The sequence below is a fragment of the Fukomys damarensis genome, unplaced genomic scaffold (genome assembly GCF_012274545.1).
Source record: "Fukomys damarensis isolate Sample0158 unplaced genomic scaffold, DMR_v1.0_HiC HiC_scaffold_18, whole genome shotgun sequence".
NCBI lineage: Eukaryota > Metazoa > Chordata > Mammalia > Rodentia > Bathyergidae > Fukomys > Fukomys damarensis.
The window spans coordinates 21,303,720-21,325,793 of NW_022900930.1; the positions used below are offsets into that span (position 1 = coordinate 21,303,720).

Consider the following 22,074-nt stretch of genomic DNA (forward strand, 5'->3'; position numbering starts at 1 on the left):
ATACCACAGCTTAGCAGGTATTTAATAAATAGAATGTGATTACATACTGCCTCTTGTGGTTCTCTGATAATCTCGCTTCCACTTCAAGAAGCGTTTAATTCTATGTGACTCTGTAACGATTGCTGAATTTTAAAATTACCTTTCCCTTTTTAAATGGGGAGGGGAGGAGGGGATGAAGGGAGGCCAGGGGTGAGGGGAAAAAATGAGAACCAAGACCTGTCATGTAAAGGTACAAGATCCCAATAATGAATACTGTACTGTATACCTAGATTGTACCAATAAACTCAATGAGGAAAATAAAATAAAATAACCTTTCCTTTGGAAGTAAATAGCAGCCAAAGACTATGAAACTCAAGAAAAACAAAAGTTACTTTAATAACTTTAAAAATAGGTCAATCCGGCTCTCTGCCTAATCTCTTTCTGCACTGAATCGTATGAATATTTCTGAAGAAAAAGTCACTTTTGAGTCTTACTGTAAATTTAGATGAGTACCCAGTGCAGTTTGGAAAACTTACTTCATCACTCCAACAAACTATTTCCCATGCCCTCTTTCTTTCGGAGATAACTCTGTCATGCTTCTTGTTCTCCTCAAATCCCCAAAACCTCCATGCAGTACTTCTCCACTCATAACACAGTCTTGTTTGTGACCACTCAGATCCATACTTTCAGGTCCACAAACCAAAGAGGGGGTCTATTCTGGTGTAAAATAAAAGTGCTTTATTCAAAGTTCTGAGGAGATGGAAGGTTCTCGTTGTCCCAAATCACCATCTCACCTTGTACAGGTGTGCACGGGCCTTGTGTAGGAGATCATGAGACGATAGACCTCTCCAGGCTCACTTGTCCCTCTCGGCTCTTTTCCATTCCTTGGCTTCCCTGTGGAAGTAGAACTGAACCCCAATCTCCTGGGGCCAGTGCATACATATTCTATCCATTCATCTGGGCTGAGGAGAAAAGGGGGTGGCAGTTTACACCCTAGGCCTAAGGAAGATTGGAGAAGCTATTAGTCTCGAATGAAGAAAAATCTATGCTAAAGTTCCATTTTGTCCTACTGGTCTCATAATATATGGGAAAAAAAAGTAGAAGCAACCAGGCCAAACCTCCCTCATCTTCTCCCTCCCCATTGGCAAACTATCTGTTTAGGTAGCCACGTTCTCTGCCTTCCTCCTGTTTCAATGGAAGAAGAGCCCTTGTTTAACCAAAAGCCAGTTCCTTTCAGAGCCCATCTCTTCTGGAATTCTTATCTTCCATCATTTACCTCTGCCTTTCTCCAGAATTACTCCCTCTTTTAACTATGATGCCAGCAGCCAACCACGCATGTTAGAATCTACCATGTCTAAAAAAGAAATTCTTTCTGGCTGTATCTCTTCTAGTAGTATGCACCCAATCCTAGTATAACCCTACTATGCACCCTATTCCCTTCCGCACTCAAATTAGAGAAAGTTGCCTATACTCAGTGGTCACAATTTTCACGTCACATTCCTCACCCACACCACTTTATTTGGGGTTCTGTGACTGTCATTCATAGAAACTGCCTTTACCTAGTCTTGCAGTGATATCATATGCCCAAATAAAGTATTCATTGCCACTCGCATGAATCCTGCACTGGTGTATCTAGTTGCCTATTGGACATCTTTACTTTGATGTTCAATAGACAACTTCATTTTAAAATATCTGAAAGGCTTTTTTATCCTAAAACATGTTCTCACCCCGTTCTTTTACATTTCAGTAAATGTTACCATTCATCCATCTGCTCTCACCAAAATCCAGGAAACATTTTTCATTCCTCTTTTCTGACCCCAGCAAATCCTCCAGCAGTGCTGCTGGCCTTATCTCCAGAAAGTATCCCGAATCCCCATACTTTTCTGCATCCCCTCCCCACCATTCTAGTCCAAGACACCTTCATCTGTCACAGTCACCCCCCGCCATAGCCCACTAACGTGTCATGGCTTGATCTGTGTACATTTTCTTGTCAGACCGAGTCATGCCCGTGAGGGAAACTCTCCAAAGTCTCCCACGTCACCTAAAGAATAGGTTACCTGCCCCAGCTCGGCCTGAGAGATCCCTTATGACACAGCTCATCTTCCCGTCCATCCTCCTCTGATCCTGAGCTCCACGGGCTCATTAAGCTGTAGCTTCCTGTTCTACATGCACAGACCATTTGCTGTGCATCGGACCTTGCTGTTTCTCTGCTCAGAATTCTTCCTGTCAGTGTCCACAATGCTGGCCCTTTCTTACCTCTTAGGACTCTCAGCTGAAGCCTTATCAAAACAGATATGACTTTCTTTGCCACCCCCTCCAAACCTGTCCCCAGGGTCACTCACTAACAAGGCCTGTTTCTTTGTGCTGTTGATCACGACTTCAAGGTATCTTGTTTCTTTCTTTGCTTTTTTTTAAATTTACTTTCTTAAAATGTAGAAGCTGTGAAAGCAAGAGTCTTGACTGTCTTATTTATTGCTGAGTCTATAGCACCTGCAAGAAGACATACTGAAAAGGAGACATTAAATATTTGAAAGGTGAAGTTATTGAAAGAACAAACCACTAAGGCATGAAACAGCAATAACTACCCAAAAAGGCTGAACCATTAAGTTTTAAAAACTGTTCTGACTTTTAGGGAGAGGTTTCCAGAGTCATAGAATATGCCAAACTTCCTTCCCTAGTCCCAAATGAAACCAACAACAATTTTGCTCCTTTTAGGAGCAAAAATTTCATTCGTAACACCATGAGAAGGAATAGGCATCTTAAATCATACAATGGGAAAGTGGGAGCCAAAGATAAAAGCAGAAGGTTTTGGCAAGGCAAATCGTAGAGTAGCTCCTAACTCTGCCCCTGGCTTGCAGAAGCAATGAAGAAAGTCAAAATCCTGAAAACGCTCATTAATTCCCCCTGATCCACATGTGAATGCAAAAAAACTGAGGAAATATCTGTGTGTTTCTGCTGACTGTGTTTAGGGTAGGTAGGGAGGAGCAGCTGCTGGGAATAGATGGGTAAACCTGAAGGCTGGGTAACAGAAGCTTGCTTTGAGTAAATGAGAGGTTGGGGACCGCGTTGCTATTACTCCACAGCAGGCTTTCGTGTGGACCGCGAAAAGATCCACTCTCCTCTCAGTAGATGTGAACCCACTGTGTCAAAGAAAATGGAAACTAAACAAGTTGCTCAGGCTAAACACAAGCCATATAACAAGAAGAAGCATAATAACTATGCAGTTACACTGTGGTGAAAAAAGAAGAGATGGAGAATGGAAAATACATAATTGTATAAATCCTATCATTCTTTAAGATTCTTTTATTTACTATATCACTTTATTAAGTTTATAGCTTTCTTTTGGATTTATATTTCTTGTTTGGTGCTACCAAAAAGGATCCTAGATTTAGCTTTGAATTGAAAAGTTTTCTTAATGAAATCAAACAGGAAGGCTATTGCTGCAGATGCAGAATAGAGGTAAAATTTTATACAGTGATGCCATTAACAATAAAGTACATTGCTAAAAATATTTCCAGGAGTAATATTCTATCTTTGTGCTTAAATAAAGAGCTTTGGGCCAGGGATTTAGCTCAGTGGTTCCACTGCCTTGCAAGCACAAGGACCCGAGTTCAATCCCCGCTACCAAAAAAAAAATGAATACAGTAGAAATGTATGTTTCTTAAAACAAAGCTTCTAACCTCTCAATCATTTCCATGGTCTATTTTTTTCTTGAGTTTTTTTATCTTTTGTAGTTCTGCCACAGTAATTTTAAATATTTATGGGGTACAGATGACATTTAACACATGTATACGATGTGCAATGATTAAAGTGAGGTAACAGGCATGTCCATTACCTCGGATATTTATTATTTCTTCCTGCTGGGAATAGCAAAAATCCTGTCTACTCGCTATTTTGAAAATCCAATTATTATCTCATACTCATCCTATTGCGCTAAACAGCATAGAAAAAAAAATTTTTGGTGGTACCAGGAATCAAACTCCGGACCTTTTGCCTGCCATGCAGGCTCAGTGCCACCGAGCTGCATTCCCGGCCCTAAAGAAATCTTTCCTCCTATGGAACTACATCCCTGCATCCACGAACCATTCTCTTTCCATTCCTCTTCCTCACACTCTTCCCAGAACATGGCAACCTTTCTATCTTCTGCTTCTTTGAGAACATGTAATATTTACCTTCCTGTGCCTGACGCAATGGCCTGTTAACATAATGGCCTCCGGTTCCATTCCATACACATTGCTGCAAGTGACAGAATTTCATTCTTTTCATGGCTGAAAAATATTTACGAGTATACATTTTCTTTATTCATTAGTTGATAGAACTTTAGATTGATTCAACTTCTTGGTTATTGGGAACAGTACCACAAGAAATATGAAAGTGCAGATGTCTCTCCAATGTATTTCTTTTTCTTTTTCTTCTTTTGGTATGGAGATCGAACTCAGAACCTTGCCCTTGTGAGGCAAGAGCTGTGCCCTGTATTTCTTTTTGGTATATGCCCAGTAGTGGGATTGCTGGGTTATATGGTAGATCTATTCTTACGTTTTTTAAGAACTGCCATTTTCTATAAAGGCTGCACTAATTTATATCCCCTCTGTGTGTGAGAGTTCCACACTCTTGCCATCAATTTTTTTCTTTCTTTTTTTTTTTTTTTATAATGGCCATTCTAATGGGGGGATCACGTGGTTTTGATTTGCATTTCCTCATTAGTGATGCTGAGCAGTTTTTCATATACTTATCTGCCATTTATATTCCTTTTGAGAATTATCTATTCAGGTCATTTGCCTGTTTTTTAGTTGGATTCTTTCTCTTATTTACTGTTGAGTTTCTTATATATTTTAGAAATTAATCTTTTGTCAGGTGAATAGTTTGCAAATATTTTCTCCTATTCTGTAGGTTGTCTTTTCACTCTATTATTTCTTTTTCTGCATAGAAGCATTTTAGTTTAATGCAGTTGTTTTTGTCAATTTTTAATTTTGCTGCCTTGACTTTGGAGTCATAACCAAAAAATCTTTATCCACACTAATATCCTAAAATATATTTTCTTCTTATAGCTTCACAGTTTTGGGTGTTACATTTAAATTTTTTATTCATTTTGAGTTGATTTTTGTGTATATGATGAGAGAGAGGTCTAGTTTCTTTCTTCTACATGTGGATATCATTTTCCCAGCACCACTTGTTGAAGAATCTTTCCTTTCTCTGATGTATGTTTTCACTACTTTTGTTGAAAATGAGTTAAGTGTATTTCTGAGTTCTCTGTTCTTTTCCATTGTCTGTATGTCCGTTTTTTGAAGGGGGATTGTATTTCACTTTTTGATTTTCTAGCACCACATGATTTTGCTTCCTACCAAGCTCTGTAGCATTTAGAACTAGGTAGTATAATACTCCCTCTTTGTTCTTTTTGCCAGGAATTGCTTTGATTAATCAAAGTCTTGTGCTTCCATGCAAATTTTAGGAGTATTTTGCCTATTACTGTGAAAAATGTCATTAGTTTTTGTTTGTTTGCTTGTTTGTTTTTTGGTACTGAGGATTGCACTTGCAAGGCAGGCAGCGGAACCACTAAGCTAAATCCATGGCTTGTCATTAGTATTTTGATGGAAATTGTATTGAATCTGTAGATTCCTGTGAGAAGTATGGCCATTTTAACAATATTAATTCTTCCAACCCATGAACATGAATTGTCTTTATGTTTTTCTATGTCTTCAATTTCTTTTTATCAGTGTTTTGCGATTTTCATTGTAGACAACACTCACGTCTTTGATTAAATTTACTAATAGGTCTTTTTGTTTGTTTTTACAGTTTTTATGAATGGAATTGCTTTCTTAATTTTTCAGTAATTTTATTATTGGTGCATTTTAAAAGCTACTGATTTTTGTATATTGACCTTGTATCTTGCACTTGTTCCAAATTCATTACTAACATTTTTCTGAACATCTTTATGTTTTTCTGTGTATAAGATGATATTATCTGCAAACAGAACTATTTTGGCCTTCTCCTTTCCTGTTTGAAATACATATCTGCAGCAAACATATCTGTTAAGGCCACGTGGTCTACAATATAGTTTAATTCCAATATTTCTTTGTTGATTTTTGGAGGGTTTGAACTGTCCATTGAGGAAAGTGAGGTGGTGAGAGTATTGTATTAGACTCTTTCCTATTTCCTTTTCTTTCTTTCCCGTTTTATTGTCCTAAGATTTACAGCACTCTATTTAATAATAGAAAAAATCTTGTTCTTGATCTTAGAGACTTATTTCCATTTTTTCATTCAGTATAATGTAGCCTGTGAGTTTGTCATACTAGCCCTACTGTGTTGAAGTACATTCTTCCTATACCTAATATTTAAAATATCTTCATCTTGAAAGAATGCTTTTATCAAATGCTTTTTCTCCATCTATTGAGATAATTACCATTTTTATCTTTCACTCTGTTGATATAATTATTAATCAATTTGCATATATTGGACGATCCTCGCTTTCCTAGAATAAATCTCCCTTGATCACGATGCTCTTTTTGATGATCTGTTGAATTTGATTTGCCAGATTTTTTTAATTGTTTGCATCTGTATTTATCAGGGATATTGATCTGTAAAGAAATGTATCCATTTTTTGTTTTCCAATTTGTTGATATATAATTGTTCATAATAGTTTCTAAGGTTTCTTTGTATTTCTGTGAACTTAGTTGTAATGTCTTATTTTCAACTCTCATTTATTTGGATCTCTCTTTTTTTGTGGGGGTAATCTAGCTAACAGTCTTGTCAATTGTATTGTTTTTTTCAGAAAATCTATTTTTTGTTTCACGGATCCTTTAGAATTGTTTTGCAGGGTTTTTGGTTCAGTTTTGTTTGTTTTCCTTTTAGCTTCTATTTCAATTATTTTTGCTCTGATCTTTTTTATTTCTTTCCTTCTATTATTTTCAGATTTGATTTGATACTTTTCTAGTTCTTGGGTTATATTATTAGGTTACTTATTTAAAATCCTTCTTTTTTTAATGTAGGCACTTATTGTTATAAACTTCCTTCATGTATCCATAGGTTTTGTCATGTTATATTTCATTTTCATTTGATTCAAGAAATCTTATAGTTCCCTCTTGATTTTTTTTTTATTGACCCACTGGACATTCAAGATGATATTCTGTGTGTTTGTACAATTTCTAAAGCTCTCCTTGTTATTGAGTCCTACTATATTTTCTGTGGTCAGAGAAGGTATTATGCTATGATTTTGCTTGTTTTGAATTTGTTGATATTTACTCTGTGCCCTAACATGATCTATTTTGGAGAATGTGTGCTGCTGATGAAAAGAACATGTATCCTGCAGCTGTTGGATGAAATTCGGCAGTGATACATATCTTTTAAGGCCAGTAAGGTTTTGTAGTCCCCAACTATTATGGTATTAGAGTCTTTCCATTTAGAACTAATAATGTTTGCACTCGGTGTGCCAGGGTTTGATGCATATGTATTTACAATTATTTCCTCTTTTTAATTGATCCCTGTATCATTAAGTAGTAAACTTGTCTCTGTTATAGTATTTTATTTAAAGACTATTTTATCTGATACAAGTATATCTAGTCCTGCTTTTTATTTCTGATTGCATAGAGTATCTTATCCCATCCCTTCATTTTCAGCACATGTGTATCTTTACTGAAGTAAAGTTTCTTATAGGTAGCATGCCACTGGATCTAGCTTTTTGTTTTGTTTTTTTAATCCATTCAGCTATACTATCTCTTAATTTATGAATTTAATATTTACATTCATTATTGATAAGTAAAAACATACTCCTACCATTTTGTGAAATTTTTCCATTTTATGTTTTCTTTGTGCCTTTCTATTGTTGTTGACCTCTGTAATTTGGTGGTTTTACTGATAAGGTTTGATTTTCCTTTGTGTACCTGCTCTATTGCTGAGGTGTGTGTGTGTGTGTGTGTGTGTGTGTGTGTGTGTTCATGATGGTAGCTATCATTCTTTCACTTGTGATGTAATGAAAGCATTTCTTGTACAGCCCATCTAATGATGATAAATACTCCAAGGTTTTGCTTATCTTGGAAAGTCTATTTATCCTTCATTTCTGAAAGGTAGTTCTGTGGGATATAGTATTCTTAGTTGGCATTTCTTTTTCTTTCAGGATCTTGAATGTATCATACTATTCTGTCCTGCCATATAAAGTTTCTGCTGATGTCTAGTACTGTCGTGAGGATTTCTTTACAGCTGATTCTACACTTGCACTTGCTCCTTTCACATCCTCTCTGGTACTTTTCACAGTTTAACTATACTATGGCCAGATATAATTTTTTGGTGTTATTTAATCTATAATGGGTACTTTCAGCTTCCAAGATTTATATTCCATATCTTTCCCGACATTTGGAATGGTTTCCACAATTATTTTACTGAGTAAGGATGCAAAGCTAAGTAATATCCAGGGGCTCACTGTTCCTAACTGCCCTCTGACAGGAGGTGATTCCTCATTAAACCATGCTTTTCCAAGCCCTGGACTAGTGTTACCCTGTAGTGAAAAGGTAGCAAAATACATATCTGTACTTGGCAACCAATTTCTGCAACATTTGGCAGACTTCCACCCAAAGAGATCTGCTGATCTCTTTAAAACTTTTTCTAAGGGCAAAAACATGTCAGCCTAGAATATTGGAAGGGTTTCAACAATTATTTCATTGTGTAAAGATTTTGTTCCAAGTTTGGTGTTGCAAGTTAGTGATTTCTTATAAAAGTTTAAAAAAAACTGTTATAACCTCAAATAGGTACTATAACTTACAAGAGAATTATTCCTTAAATTTATTATGTGGCTGGCTAGTATAAATAGCAAATATTCTCATAGCTCTCTTGTTTCACTGTCCAAGAAAGTTAGGAGACTACTTTCTTCTACAGATGTTTAAAAATAAAATTTACTGATTAAGTCATGTACTTTACTTTTTTAGACTGTAGCTGCACATCAGAATCAGAAAATCAAGTCCAATCCCAGTCAGCATTGAAAGTGAGTGGTATATTTCATTTTATTATTTCCAGATTCTTATGTAAAGGGTGATCTGGTTCAGAATAAATATTTCCTAAGTGCATATGCATTTTTCCATTTTACCCTCGAAAAAGTCTTCATGGGAGTACAATGGAAAGTCAGAAAAATGACTAGGCATTGAGTCATTTGACTCTTATGTAATCCTTTCTGCTAACAGGTAATTTGGGGATATAAAAAGTCATGACATCCAAGAATATGTTTAGCTATCTAAAAATATTCAATTAAATACTTTAACTTCATTCTAGGTTCTTCAACATCAGTTGGAATCATTTCAAGCTCTTCGAATGCAGACTTTGCAGAATGTTACTATGGTACGATTCTTTTAATCCATATATAGGAAATATCCTAATTTAAGGTACCATCCCATCTTCTAAACTGATGACCACTAGCCAATTGATATGTTCATACAGAATTTAATATACTAGATGTCACAGCATATTTCAATCTCAAAATTTGTTTTGAGAAAACTATATTCATGTTATACTTGTTATTTGGGTATGAGCCAAAAAGAAAGAGCACATACTGAGGTTTTAAAGTCCTACCAATAAACATTCTACAGAAAGGGATTCTCTCAAAATGGTCTAGGGGATAAGTACTCTCTTGTCTTAAGTAACTGAAAATCCTAGAAGTAGTTCTTTTTGCTTTGGCTTAATTCATATAATGAAAATTTGTGTCATCAGGAACAAGTTTTATTCTGTATCTTGGTTCTACTTTCCAGGACAATGGATTCTCAGATTTCAAATGGTGGCAAAAGAGCTTCTAGGAGCGCCAGGCCTCTATCCATCCAGATTGGAGCCAGATAGAGAAGAAAGCATTCTTTGTTCTTTCTTAATAATTAATAAGGTTCTTAGCCTAATTATGACAGCCCCAGACTGGGTCATGTTTTGAATCCATCACTCTTCAGAGGGAGGCAGTTCTCTGACTAGATAGATATGAATCCCATGCCCCACCCTTGGAACTGGCGAAATCTGTATGATCCAAGGCACGTGACTTCATCCAGAAGTGAGGAGTTGTGAGAACAGATTAGGGTATTGATATTGGGACTACATAATACAACCCATATTCACTAAAAACCCTGCATCAGTGTCATTCCAAATTTCTTGTAGTTAAAAATAACTGCAGGGAAATGAAAGAGAAGAAAAACTCTTTCCAAAGATGAAAGAATAGATTGTCTTGATGACAAATACAAAGATCTCTTATTTATTCAATATGGCAAAATTCAAATATCTATATTTGAATATCACTCATAAAATTTTACTGTTGTACCAAATCATCTTTCTTATTTTAAAATTACATTATGAATCGATCCCCAGAACTGGGTGGGGGGGGTCATATAATGGGCTGAGGATTTGGCTCAGTGGTTCTGCTGCCTGCCCAAAAAAAAAAATCATACAATGAAGACATAATTTTCTTAGAGTTTCCTTTAATAATAGACATTTACAATAAATTAAATAAATTTAATTTATATTCTCTATGAAATGTTTATGTGCAGGAAGTATAAAGGTATTTTTAACTATAACATCTATTATTCCTACACATTCATAAGTTTATAAATCTGAAATAAAATTCTAACATTCCTAATTCATCTTTCAAAGGTACAATCTGAAATCAGTGAAATATTGAACAAAAGTATTACTGAAGTAGAAAGCCCACAATTTAGCTCAGAGAAAAATATATTATTCACACATACTGAAAAGGACTCGGTATGTTATTCTATACCAATTATTCTATATTTAGGTATTTCAAAAACATTCCTACAACCAGTTTATCTTCTTCATATTCTCCCCCTCTTCACAGCAAGAATGGACTATCAGAGATGAAAATAAGGAAATTCCTATCCTGAAAACCTTAAAAGATGTGAGTGCCCCTCCTTTCTGCAGTTTTACCATTTCTTTTAGGACAGTCTGTGAGAGAGGTTTGACTTAGTTCAGATACTGATATTCCCAATTAAATGCAAATACAAGGCAGTTTGTACAGCCTATCTGTCCACTAAGAATGGATATTAAACCTAGGATGAATTTCCTAGGACAGTTCTAAACTAGGGTGACTATCACGGTCTCCACACTAGTTAGAAATCATATTTCCAGGATAGTCACAGTCCTAAAATCACCCATAATAGAAGTGCTAGTAAAGGTTAGCAGTCACCCCTGAAGTAGAAATATTTGTTTTCCTTAAACTCCCATTTGACATGTGATCTTCCTCACCTAGCTCTTAAAGGATGCTAAATTTCTGTTTCTGAATTGAGGGACTGGCCCAGGTATCTCATCCCTAAAGAAGTAAGTACAGTTCCAAGCAAATAGCTGTTGTAGTTCATGCCAATCTAGGGACACACTCTAAAAAGCATCTTTTTAAATTTTCTGCAGAAAATAAACTATATTTATTAGGGTATTTTTACTGTAAAAATGGATAAACTACTTATTTGACTATATAATAAAAATTTCCACAAAATAATTTCTTGATTGTATGGCAAATGACAATACATTTATCATGTACCTTTGCTGTTACTAGCCTATAGAGAAGCAAGAAGAAATACTTCCCATGGAGAAAATTCATCATTTTGAAGATTCCAAGACATTTCATTCAATGGAGGAAAAATTCAGTAGCAATAATGCTAACAGTCTCTCTCAAAGTATAAATATTCCATCTCAGACACATTTCAAGGATATTGTAACTCTTGAGAACTTGAGAACTTGCACAGATAATTCAGCTTCAAAAATAATTATGAACCCTTCAGAAAAGTCTGACATGTTGAGGAATTATAATAATATTTATAGTTTTCTGCCTACAGTACCTCAAAATGTGATGTCGCAAGCTGGTACAATGATTCTTGACAAATCTAAAATTACTGTACCTTTTCTAAAGCATGGATTTTGTGAAAATTTAGATGATATTTGTCACTGTATTAAACAAATGAAGGAAGAGCTTCAAAAGTCACACAATAGAGAGCTGGCACTTACAAATGAACTGCAAACTTTAAAAACAGATACAAATGTTCAAAGTAATGATAAATATGACCTGTCCCCTGCTGACAAGGAAAATTTTAATTTTATTAAGGAAGAAAACATAAATGATAACTTAAATGAAGATATAAAATTAAAAAGAATTGCAGAATTAGAAGCATTAGTAAACAAATTACTGCCACTCAGGCAAACAGTATCAAAATTCCATGTACATTTTTGTAGGAAATGTAAAAAATTATCTAAAAATGAAATACACAGGGGGAAAAATAATGAAAAAAACAATAAAGATATTCCTATCACTGGCAAGAATATTACAGATATAAAGTTCCATTCCAGAGTTCCAAAACATACACTATCATCCCTCGACCAAATAAAATGTGAAATAAAAGACAAAAGACAACCATTTGTAGTAAAACAAGGATCAGTGCTGTGTGAAAATGAGAAAACACCCAAAGTCAATTCTGTTACTGAGCAGTGTGTTGCAAAAATTCATTACTTACAAAATTACCTAAAAGAATCTATACAGGTAGAGAAAAAAGTAACAGAACTGGAGAATGAGAATTTAGCCCTTAAGACTAAAATTAAACCTCTTATCTTGACCACACAATCTCTGATACAGAAAATTGAGACATATGAAAAACAAGTTAAGAATATGGTTGAAGAAAAGAACACTATTCAGTCCAAGTTAATTAAAACAGAAGAATATAGTAAAGAGTGTCTCAAAGAACTTCAGAAAATAATTAATAAATATAATGTTCTTCAAGGCCAAAATAAAACACTAGAAGAAAAAATAAGTCAACTTTCTTTGGAGAAGCAACAAATAATAGAAGCATTAGATCAACTAAAAAGTAAAGAACATAGAACTCAAAATGATATGGCAATTGTCAATAATGAAAATAATCAAATGAGTGTAGAAATTGAAGCAATGAAAACAAATATTCTGTTGATACAAGATGAAAAAGAAATGTTAGAGAAAAAAACATACCAACTTCTACAGGACAAAAGCTCACTTGAAAATGAACTAAAAAAAAATCAGCTGGAGACCATGCAGCTAAAAGAGAAAGAAAGGTTGGCAAAAACTGAACAAAAGACACTTATTCAAATAATAGAAACAGTTAAAAATGAAAAAGCAAACCTTGAAACAACATTACAAGAATCTATTGCTGCCAGGCAAATGATGGAAAGGGAAATTGAGACTATTCAAACCTATAAATCCACTGCAGAAGAGAATCTTCTGAAAGAAATAAAAAATGCAAAATCAGAAGCAAGTATTTATAAAAATAGTTTATCAGAAATTAACAAGGAATGTGAAATGTTATCCAAAATAGTAATGGAAATTAAGACAGATAATCAGATTCTTAAAGAAGAACTAAAGAAACATAGCCAAGAAAATATAAAATTTGAAAACAGCATTAGCAGACTTACTGAAGACAAAGTACTTTTGGAAAACTATGTAAGAAGTCTAGAAAATGAAAGAGATACCTTGGAATTTGAGATGCGGAATCTTCAACAAGAATATTTGAGTTTAAGTGATAAAATCTATAGTCAGCATAATGATCTATCAAAAATGGTTTATATTCCAAGAAGAAAGAAATTCCATTTTGACAACTATGATACTTATCAAGACAGTTCTACAACTAGGAGTAGGCCATTAGCTCCTGAATTAAAAGGTATGTATGTTGTGGCAGATTAGCAGAGATGCATTTAAGATGCTTTTAGCCTATTGAGCACTGACTAGAGTACTGAAATAAGAAGAAAACTTTAGGATGAATATAATTTACTTTGGTAAGATTTGTGTCTGATTTATTATATAATAGGATTATTTAGGAATTTTGCTCTTTAGATAAAACTCATTTCATTTACATTATTTATATACATTGAATATATACCAGGGATCTTTGGCAGGGAACAAGGGTTTCTGAATTATTCTGAAGTATACTTAGCATTTCCACCTTAACAATATGATTTTTTTTCCTCCTTCCAGGAATTCCAAGTAAACTGTATCCATTGCATCCATCCAAGATATGTAAATAAATTTCTAAAATCAATGTCTCAAAAACTTTTGTCAAAGTACTTTTTCCCAAAAAAATAATCTTAAATTCATTTTTACAGTTACTTTGTAATTGGTTAAAGTAGACTGGTTTTAATAGTAGTACATGATATGCTATTGCTTAACTTTCTATCTCCTGTTGGGAGTATCTTATCTAATCTCTCCTAAATGTTAAGCCTTTCTTTCATGATCAGCTTAATATCTACAACACTTATTTCAATTTTCAGCCCTAACCACATGAGGTTGAGTCATTGGTAGCAGAAATAAATAGGTGACTAAGCACACTTACTATTTCTTCCCTTATTCACTGGTGGCTGGTTTGACCTGATACCAGCATAGTAATAGGAAAGCTGGTAATTTGATGCCTGCCCAGGGGTAGGATGCCAGTGAGCACTGAGTCTTACCTCATCACATCTGAGTCTCAACAATCAAGCTGTTTCCCAGGAAACCACCAAGTGTGTTTGTATTTTCAACACTAAAAGAATGCAAGAAAAATTTTAAAATGGGCACTAGAGTTATTGCCCCTTGAATCAAGTGTGTATTCTCTCCTGACACCCAGAAGTCTTAATTTGTTTGCCTGCTTCACTATTTTTGTTACTGGTTTCTGCATTGATTTTTTTCTTCTGTAAATTGATACAATTATGTAAACTGTAAATAAAACCTGCCAATTGTCATACTAGGGCTTGAGTTTTTAGTAAGGGTGTTAGAAGATGTTCCTTTCTATGAATATTATGTAAGCATGCATTGCTTTAAAAGACACTAATAAAACTGCACCTAACAAAAGACAAAGTTGAAATAAGCAGTTATATAGTTTTAATACAGTCTATATAAGTCCATTATCTCAAAAGGATACATATATTTATAAGGCTTATTTGGTAATATTATCAATATAAAACTATAAATATGATTCAGTTATGTGGACCTGGTAAAGCTATTCCAATTCAGAGCACAAATGGCACCTTTGAAGTATATTGTACTTCTGCTGGTGGTTTTTTAGATGTCCCCTGACCACTGATTAATTATAAAAAATGAAAACTTATAAAACAAATTTACCAATAGTAAAATTTCTGTGTACTACATTCACCCCCTTCAAAAGTCAGAAATATATCTGGCTTTTGGGCATGGTTATGCATATCTGTAATCCCAGCACTCGGGAGGCTGGACCAGGAAGATCATAGTAAGTTTAAGGCCATCCTGGGCTACACCTGAGTTCAAGGCCAGTCTGAACTACATATCAAGATCCTGTCTCAAAAAATATATCTTGCTTAATATAGTTCCCCCTTCACATAGCTCCCCCTTAGTGGAAAAAAATGAGCTCAAAGGAAGAAGAGTCTTACAGCCTCTCCACAATCTGATTTCCAGCTCTGAAAAGCCTAACCTGGCAAAGGGACAAGCCTTAAGCAAGCACCACTGATAGAAAATAACTTCCAACTTCCCCAATATATTTTAGTAGATTTTTAAATACAAATGCTGCCCACTCCCGACCCCACTGAATGAAGACTATGTTTATAGACCTCACTATGAATTACAGTAATATATATTTTAGGTTGTATTATTATCATCATTATCATCATCATTATTATTATTATTTTGGTACCAGGGATTGAACTCAGGACCTTATGCTTGTGAGGCAGGCAGCAGGACCACTGAGCTAAATGTCCAGCCCCAGTAATATATAATTTAGGAACAGACATTTTTAACAGAGTACTGGCAGGTGATGGAGAAGTGAGAATGTGGCAATTCAAGGAGGGCACTGAGGCGGGATGCTGTCTTCCGGACAGCTGGAGAAGAGCATTAGGGGACACCAGAGACAGTGCTCGTTCGCAGTCATAGATAATGAAGCAACAAGTGCATCCCATCTTCCTCAACTCATGTCAGGGACCACTGGGTAAATGATCTGATTATTTGCATAAGTTATAAAAAGAAGGCATGATACCATGTATATTTAAACATTTGCCTCGGTACAGTAATGTATATAAACATGAATCATGCAGTATAAATGGATTTAATATTTATCTCTGATGTTGAGTATTTTGATAGGCTATGACCCTTAGATAACTATCAAGACATTTTTCAAATACATACCTCTGAGAACATACTACAAGAATTTGCTATGTAATTTCTACCCTGGCTCCAGCTTCCACCGTCTCCCCGTACCTACCCCACCCCACACTGACTCTGCAATGTTTTAACATTAGGAATAAAAGCTTTTAAATGACAGGACACATTTTAAAATTTTATAAAATGTCTAAACATTATATTGTGCTTAGAAACATAGATTTAAAACCGTAAGTCAGCAATCACATATTATTAGCAAACAATATTAATAAAGAAGCAATGCTAAAGTCAGAAAGAAAAATCACAGTTGTAGTTTTAAATTTCTTTTAAATGTATGGGCTGTCTGTTCCACAAACTTCTAAATCTTTTTCAAATAATCATCTCTTGATTATGAGTTATTGGTAGGTAGGATCTAGAAAGACACTGGTTTTTCAGACACTAATATGACTGGACTGAAGCGGTCTTGTAGTTCTTCCTATTCAGCGCTCTAAAATTGGAAAAAGAAGACATATTTAATTTTACAGGTGTGGGTAAGGCATTCTTATAAAATTTTTTCATTAAAATTTTAACATCTGTTTTACAACATATTAACAATCTAGATACAAGATTTTCTCACCAACCGAAAAACTTCTCTTTAATAGTCAGACATTTTTATAATATATAATTGAAGAAGAAAAACAAAATTAGGGAATTCTGTAAATTTTAACTGTTATGTTTTAAAGTTCATTAGTTTTAAAGTAATGAAATTAAATTTTGATTTAGAGTAATATTTGAGATAATATAAAAAGATTTCAATAAAGAGTTACTAAATGGAAGACAAAACTTATTTTTCAAAAGAGGCAATTACTTTTTTATTTGTTCCTGCTCTAAATATATATGCTAAAATACCACAGAACTTGCTCTGGGTGTTTTTCCTCTAGATAGAAAGGAACACAGAATACCTGGAACCAGCCCCACAACCACATAAAAATCCCATCTAGCTGAGGGTGGGCATGATAAGGTAAATTCAATTTTATTGTCTGTTCTATTACATCAAGTGAGGCAGAGTAGTGATAACTGGGCATAGGACATAGGTGAGAAAAACTTGATATCTCCTATTTACAAATTCAGTATTAACTAGCCATCACAGGATATGTCCTGTAGACAACAATTTAAACTGTAAAAATTCCCCTGGTACATAGGTGTGTCATTTGACTATATAAAGAAAACTCAGAGGAACAGATTAGTTTTATTTTTTTTTTATTTGAATTTCGCTAGGTCAATTTTTTTGGGAAGAGGAGACAGGGTCTTACTTTTTGGGAGCACTGATCCTCCTGCCTCAGCCTCCCAAGTGTTGGGATTATAGGCGTGCACCACTTTGCCTGGCCTAGGTCAATTTTCTTTACTTCATAAAATTTTCACCAAAGTACTTTGAAGAGTAGATAAATTGTGGATAAATCAGCTATATCACCATCTGTATTATCATCACTCAAAAATCTATCTGAAAACCTAGTCATTGAACCCACATAAGGAATCAGCAACACATGGTAGTCTTAAAAAGCTTGAATTAGCTAAATATTGCACCTAAAGAGGACTATTCATCTCACCTACATTTACCTCCCTTATAATAGCACCTCATAAGTCAGATATTTTGTATGAATCACATAGTTTGACTTCTATTTACCATTTGATGAGATGTGGCTACCTAGAGCTTTTGGTAAAAGTATTTTGTATTGGAGTTTGGAAGAGTGGTTATTTCATTTAACATAAAATATGAATGCACTGTGTTTTCAGATAGTTGCTGTGATATTATCTTAATGAAACTGAATTCGTGAGATGGGTGGGATGCACACCTGGATTCCCAGCTACACAGGAGACTGAGGTGTGAGGACCCTAAGTTTGAGCCAGCCTGGGCTCCACAGTGAGGCCCAGTCTCAAATAAATTCATGGGAAAGATATCAATTCCAATATTCCTAATAAGATGTATCCGTGGTTTAATACAAGTGTATATGTAATAATCATAGGGTTAGGTCATAGGAACATAAACAACATTCTGTAGTTAATGCTACTGACATATACAAATGCACAAATAACTTCATTTAACAAACATTTTATGCACTTGCCATTTGGAAAATATTGAAGTATTCCAAAGAATAATCAAACACATTTACATATATAAAATAACTCTAAAGTATAACATACAAAATGATTGTAGCATAAACAGGTTATGTAGATAAAACTCAGTCTAGGCTCCATCTGAAGATATTAGTAAAGGTTTTATAGAAGGCATTATAGAAAAAAGGTAAAAGGCAGAAGAAACAAACTTAGTAATGCATCGGGACTGCTAAAAAAATAGTGTATGCATTTCATGTGGCTAAAACAAAAGATACATTACAGTAGGGGAGGACAACACAATAATGGGTTACTCCCACATTGCAAAGGGCCTTCAGTTCTATATATCAAACATTTGAAAATATATATTTAATAATATCCATATACTTTTCTCAAAGCATTGTGTGATACTTCATTTTTAATTAGCTGGAATAGTCCTTGCTTCCAGTAAGGTTATTTCAGAGTTAAAGATGGAACTCTCAGCCATCATTTAGATTCTTCACAACTGCTGAGAGACTCCTTTGGGGAAAAGCCCATGTTGACATGTAGTGCAAATTAAAAGACAAATACAATATCTAAATAGTTTCAAATGACTCGTATAAAAGTGCCTTCTCCAGGCAGGTATAAGGAAAGTACTAAGACTACTAAAGTTATTCAAATTTGTCATTTTCAAGAATGTATAAATAAAAATTATTCTAAAGAAGTCTAAAAATTCAAAGTATTTTCTCTTGGTTTGGAAGCTAAATATAAGGTATTCCTACCTTCTGACATTCAGAGCCATTATACTTTCAACTGGTCTGCTTTTTGGTCCACCTGATGGATGGAAAATCTTAGCATCTTTCCTGGAAATCTCCTTTTCCAATTTAACCACATAAGGGTCAGCAGAATGTGATGGGTAAGCTTCAAAGGTCCCAGCCTTCATTCCACCAGCCTACAAATAAAAATAATACAAATTATTATTATTTTATGAAATGCTTCTAAAAATTAGGTTGTGAAGTTCATACATACTTTTGTAGCTTATGTTGTCTTACTTTCAAAGAAAGTTACCTATACTGTTTGATTCAAATACCAGCAAAGTGTCTTCCTATCACCAATTTTATAAGGTTAAAACACTATAATTCCAAACTAATAAAAGTGAAAATGTTTGTAGTAAGGTAATAGTCCAACCTGTTGCCAAGCATTAAGATTTTGGCGAAACTTCATCTAATCAGCCTATCACCTGGGGAACTATTACTGAGGGAATGCAATGCACATTAGATATATTTTGATAGGAAAATAAGTGGAAGCTGACATTAGCATAAGTATACTAAATTCCAGCCAATGGTGGGGAGTATATAAACCCTCAAAAAAGGAGTAGCATATGGAAATAGGTGAGGAGAAAATATGACCTATGTTATACTTTACACTTTTCTAAACTAGTTAGAAATTTTTCTGCCTATATATAAGACAAATAAATATTTGATTTTTAAAACTAATTTATCAGAATTTTTTGTCATGATATTCATTTTTTTAAAATCTGCAGAACTATAAACCTCCCCATTTAATTAGACATTCTTTTCCTTGTAATGTCTAAACCAAAACTACATGAAGCCAAATTAATTCATTTGAAAGACATGCTTATAACTTCAAGTTCTCCAAATAAAAAAACAGATGAACTTGAAAAGCAAAATAAGAAAAATTTTAAAAAGTAAAATAATTTAAAAATGGAAAAGCAAAATTAAATATATATATATATATATATATATATGATAGAGATAGAGAGAGAGAGAGAGAGAGAGAGAGAGAGAGACTCCACCAAAAATATGTATGCAGACTTCAGCAGTTCACCTGGAAGCTAATGACCACCACTTTGAGCACCTCTTATAATTGTCAAGGCCAAATGTAACTTGTATTAATCTCATGTTGTCTCAATAAATTTAGTATTAAAATATTTATACGAGGTTTTCTTCTCCTGAGGTATACATTTTTGGCAAAATAAGCATGCCAAATAATGCTTTAAGAATAAGTGAAAGCTGGATGTGATGGCACATACCTGAAATCCCAACTATTTAGAAAGTTGAAGCCAGGCATGATGGCACATGCCTGTAATCCCAGCACTCAGGAGGCTGAGGCAGGAGGATCACTATGAGTTTGAGACCAGCCTGGGCTACATAGTGAGTTCCAGGGCAGTCTCAACTACATAGTGAGACGCTGTCTCAAAAAACAAACAAAAAAAATTTAGATAGTAATTTAACAGACACATTAAAAATATAAAGACCCAATTCAAAAATGGGCTCCTGAAATGAACAGATATTTCTCAAAGAAGTAAAAGCACAAAATAAATATATGAAAAAATGTTCATCAACATCACTGATCATTCAAGAGATATAGATGAAAACAACACTAAGATTCCACTTCACCCCAGAAAGAATGGCTGCTATCAAGCAATCAACCAATAAAAATGCTGACGGGGTTGTGGGGAGAAAGGAACTCTTCTCCATTGTTGGTGGGAGTGCAGACTGGTGCAACCACTATGAAAATCAATATGGAGTTACCTCAAAGAGCTAGGATTGGAGATCCCATTTGACCCAGCCATCCCTCTGCCGGGTATCTTTCCAAAAGAATTAAAAGAATCATACAACAGTGATATATGGGCACCCATGTTCACAGCGGCACAGTTTGCAATAGCTAAAATTTAGAAACAGCCCAACTGCCCATCAACTGGAGATTGGATAAAGAAGATGTGGTGTTTTTATAAAATGGAGTACTACTCAGCCATAAAGGAGAAACTAGAGACATTTATAGCTAAATGGATGCACATTGAGGACATACTATTAAGTGAAATTAATAGGACACACATGTAGAAATACCAAATAGTTTCTCTGGTGTGATAAACTAAAAGTGTAAAAAACGATCAAATGTATAATTGATATTGTGTCATAGGAAAAAATGTCTAAAGATGTAGGGAAGTGGGAGGGGTAGGGGAAAGGTAAGAAGGGAAAAGAAAAAATAAGAGAAAAGGAAAAAATATGGAAACAAATTCTTTGTAAATAGGGAAGGGTGCAGCGGGGTGAAGGAAGGCTAGGGGAATAGAGAAGAAATAAGAACCAAGACCTGTCATGTAAAGGTACAAGATCCCAATGATGAATGTAACTGTATTGTATACCTAACATGTACCAATTTTTAAAAAGCATAAAGTTTAATGAAATGGCAATTATTTCTAAAAATCAAATGTTTTAGAAAGACAAATAAAGGAAAATGTGATGGGATACTATTGACCTAGACCTTAAAATAACAAGGAATAAACCTATCCGATGAAAAATATAAACTTGTAGAAGAGATACAGATAAAAAGCAGCTTCTCTAAGTGGTTAATTCCTAGACCAGAAGATTCATATTATAAATATACATAAAAAATTAAAAATTTAATTTTATATCAAAATGTAAGAAGTTTTTTGGTTTTCCTTTTTAACTTTATAAAATAAATTCTAGAGAATAAAAATGAGATAATAGTTAATGGAATGGATTCAAAAAGTAACAAGAAGAGATTATACTACTTAATATTACATTTAATAGTAATTAAAAGTGACCTAGGAGAAATAAATAGATCGCTCAAACAGAATGAAATTTCAAAAATATATACTCAAGAACAAGAAACTTCATTTCATAAAGATGGTATTTCAAAGTAGAAGTGTTAAAATGAATTGTTCTCTCAAGGAGATTAAGAAAAATGTTTAGCCAGGCATGGTGGTGCACGCCTGTAATCCCAGCACTGGGGAGGCTGAGGCAGGAGGATTGCTGTGAGTTTGAGACCAGCCTGGGCTACATAGTGAGTTCCAGGTCAATCTCAACTACATAGTGAGACCCTGTATCAAAAAAAAAGTTTAATTTGTTTTATTGCATTCTGACAGAATAAACTGTACTTATTTAAAGTGTACAATTCTATGA

The 22,074-nt window shown here is 34.4% G+C and overlaps 2 protein-coding genes across 11 annotated transcripts in view; one reads left to right on the top strand and one right to left on the bottom strand.

Annotated features, from left to right (window-relative positions):
• Positions 1–14,125, top strand: part of Ccdc110 (coiled-coil domain containing 110) — a 17,920-nt gene extending 3,795 nt beyond the window's left edge. The window contains exons 3-8 of one of the 2 annotated variants that reach the window (XM_010619767.3): positions 8,895–8,950; positions 9,235–9,300; positions 10,585–10,692; positions 10,787–10,846; positions 11,498–13,619; positions 13,934–14,125. In XM_010619767.3, coding sequence (XP_010618069.1) covers positions 8,895–8,950; positions 9,235–9,300; positions 10,585–10,692; positions 10,787–10,846; positions 11,498–13,619; positions 13,934–13,983 — 2,462 coding nt within the window. In that variant the 3' untranslated portion in view covers positions 13,984–14,125. The remainder of the gene's footprint in view (positions 1–8,894; positions 8,951–9,234; positions 9,301–10,584; positions 10,693–10,786; positions 10,847–11,497; positions 13,620–13,933) is intronic. The other variant, XM_010619768.3, reaches the window with a different exon arrangement.
• A 1,472-nt stretch (positions 14,126–15,597) lies between these two features.
• CUNH4orf47 (chromosome unknown C4orf47 homolog) overlaps positions 15,598–22,074 on the bottom strand; it is a 21,725-nt gene continuing 15,248 nt past the window's right edge. For all 9 annotated transcript variants that reach the window (XM_010619764.2, XM_019206847.2, XM_010619759.2 and 6 more), the window contains 2 exons: positions 18,910–19,079; positions 15,598–16,544 (listed from right to left, as the gene is read on the bottom strand). In XM_010619764.2, the coding sequence (XP_010618066.1) occupies positions 16,496–16,544; positions 18,910–19,079 (219 nt within the window). In that variant the 3' untranslated portion in view covers positions 15,598–16,495. The remainder of the gene's footprint in view (positions 16,545–18,909; positions 19,080–22,074) is intronic.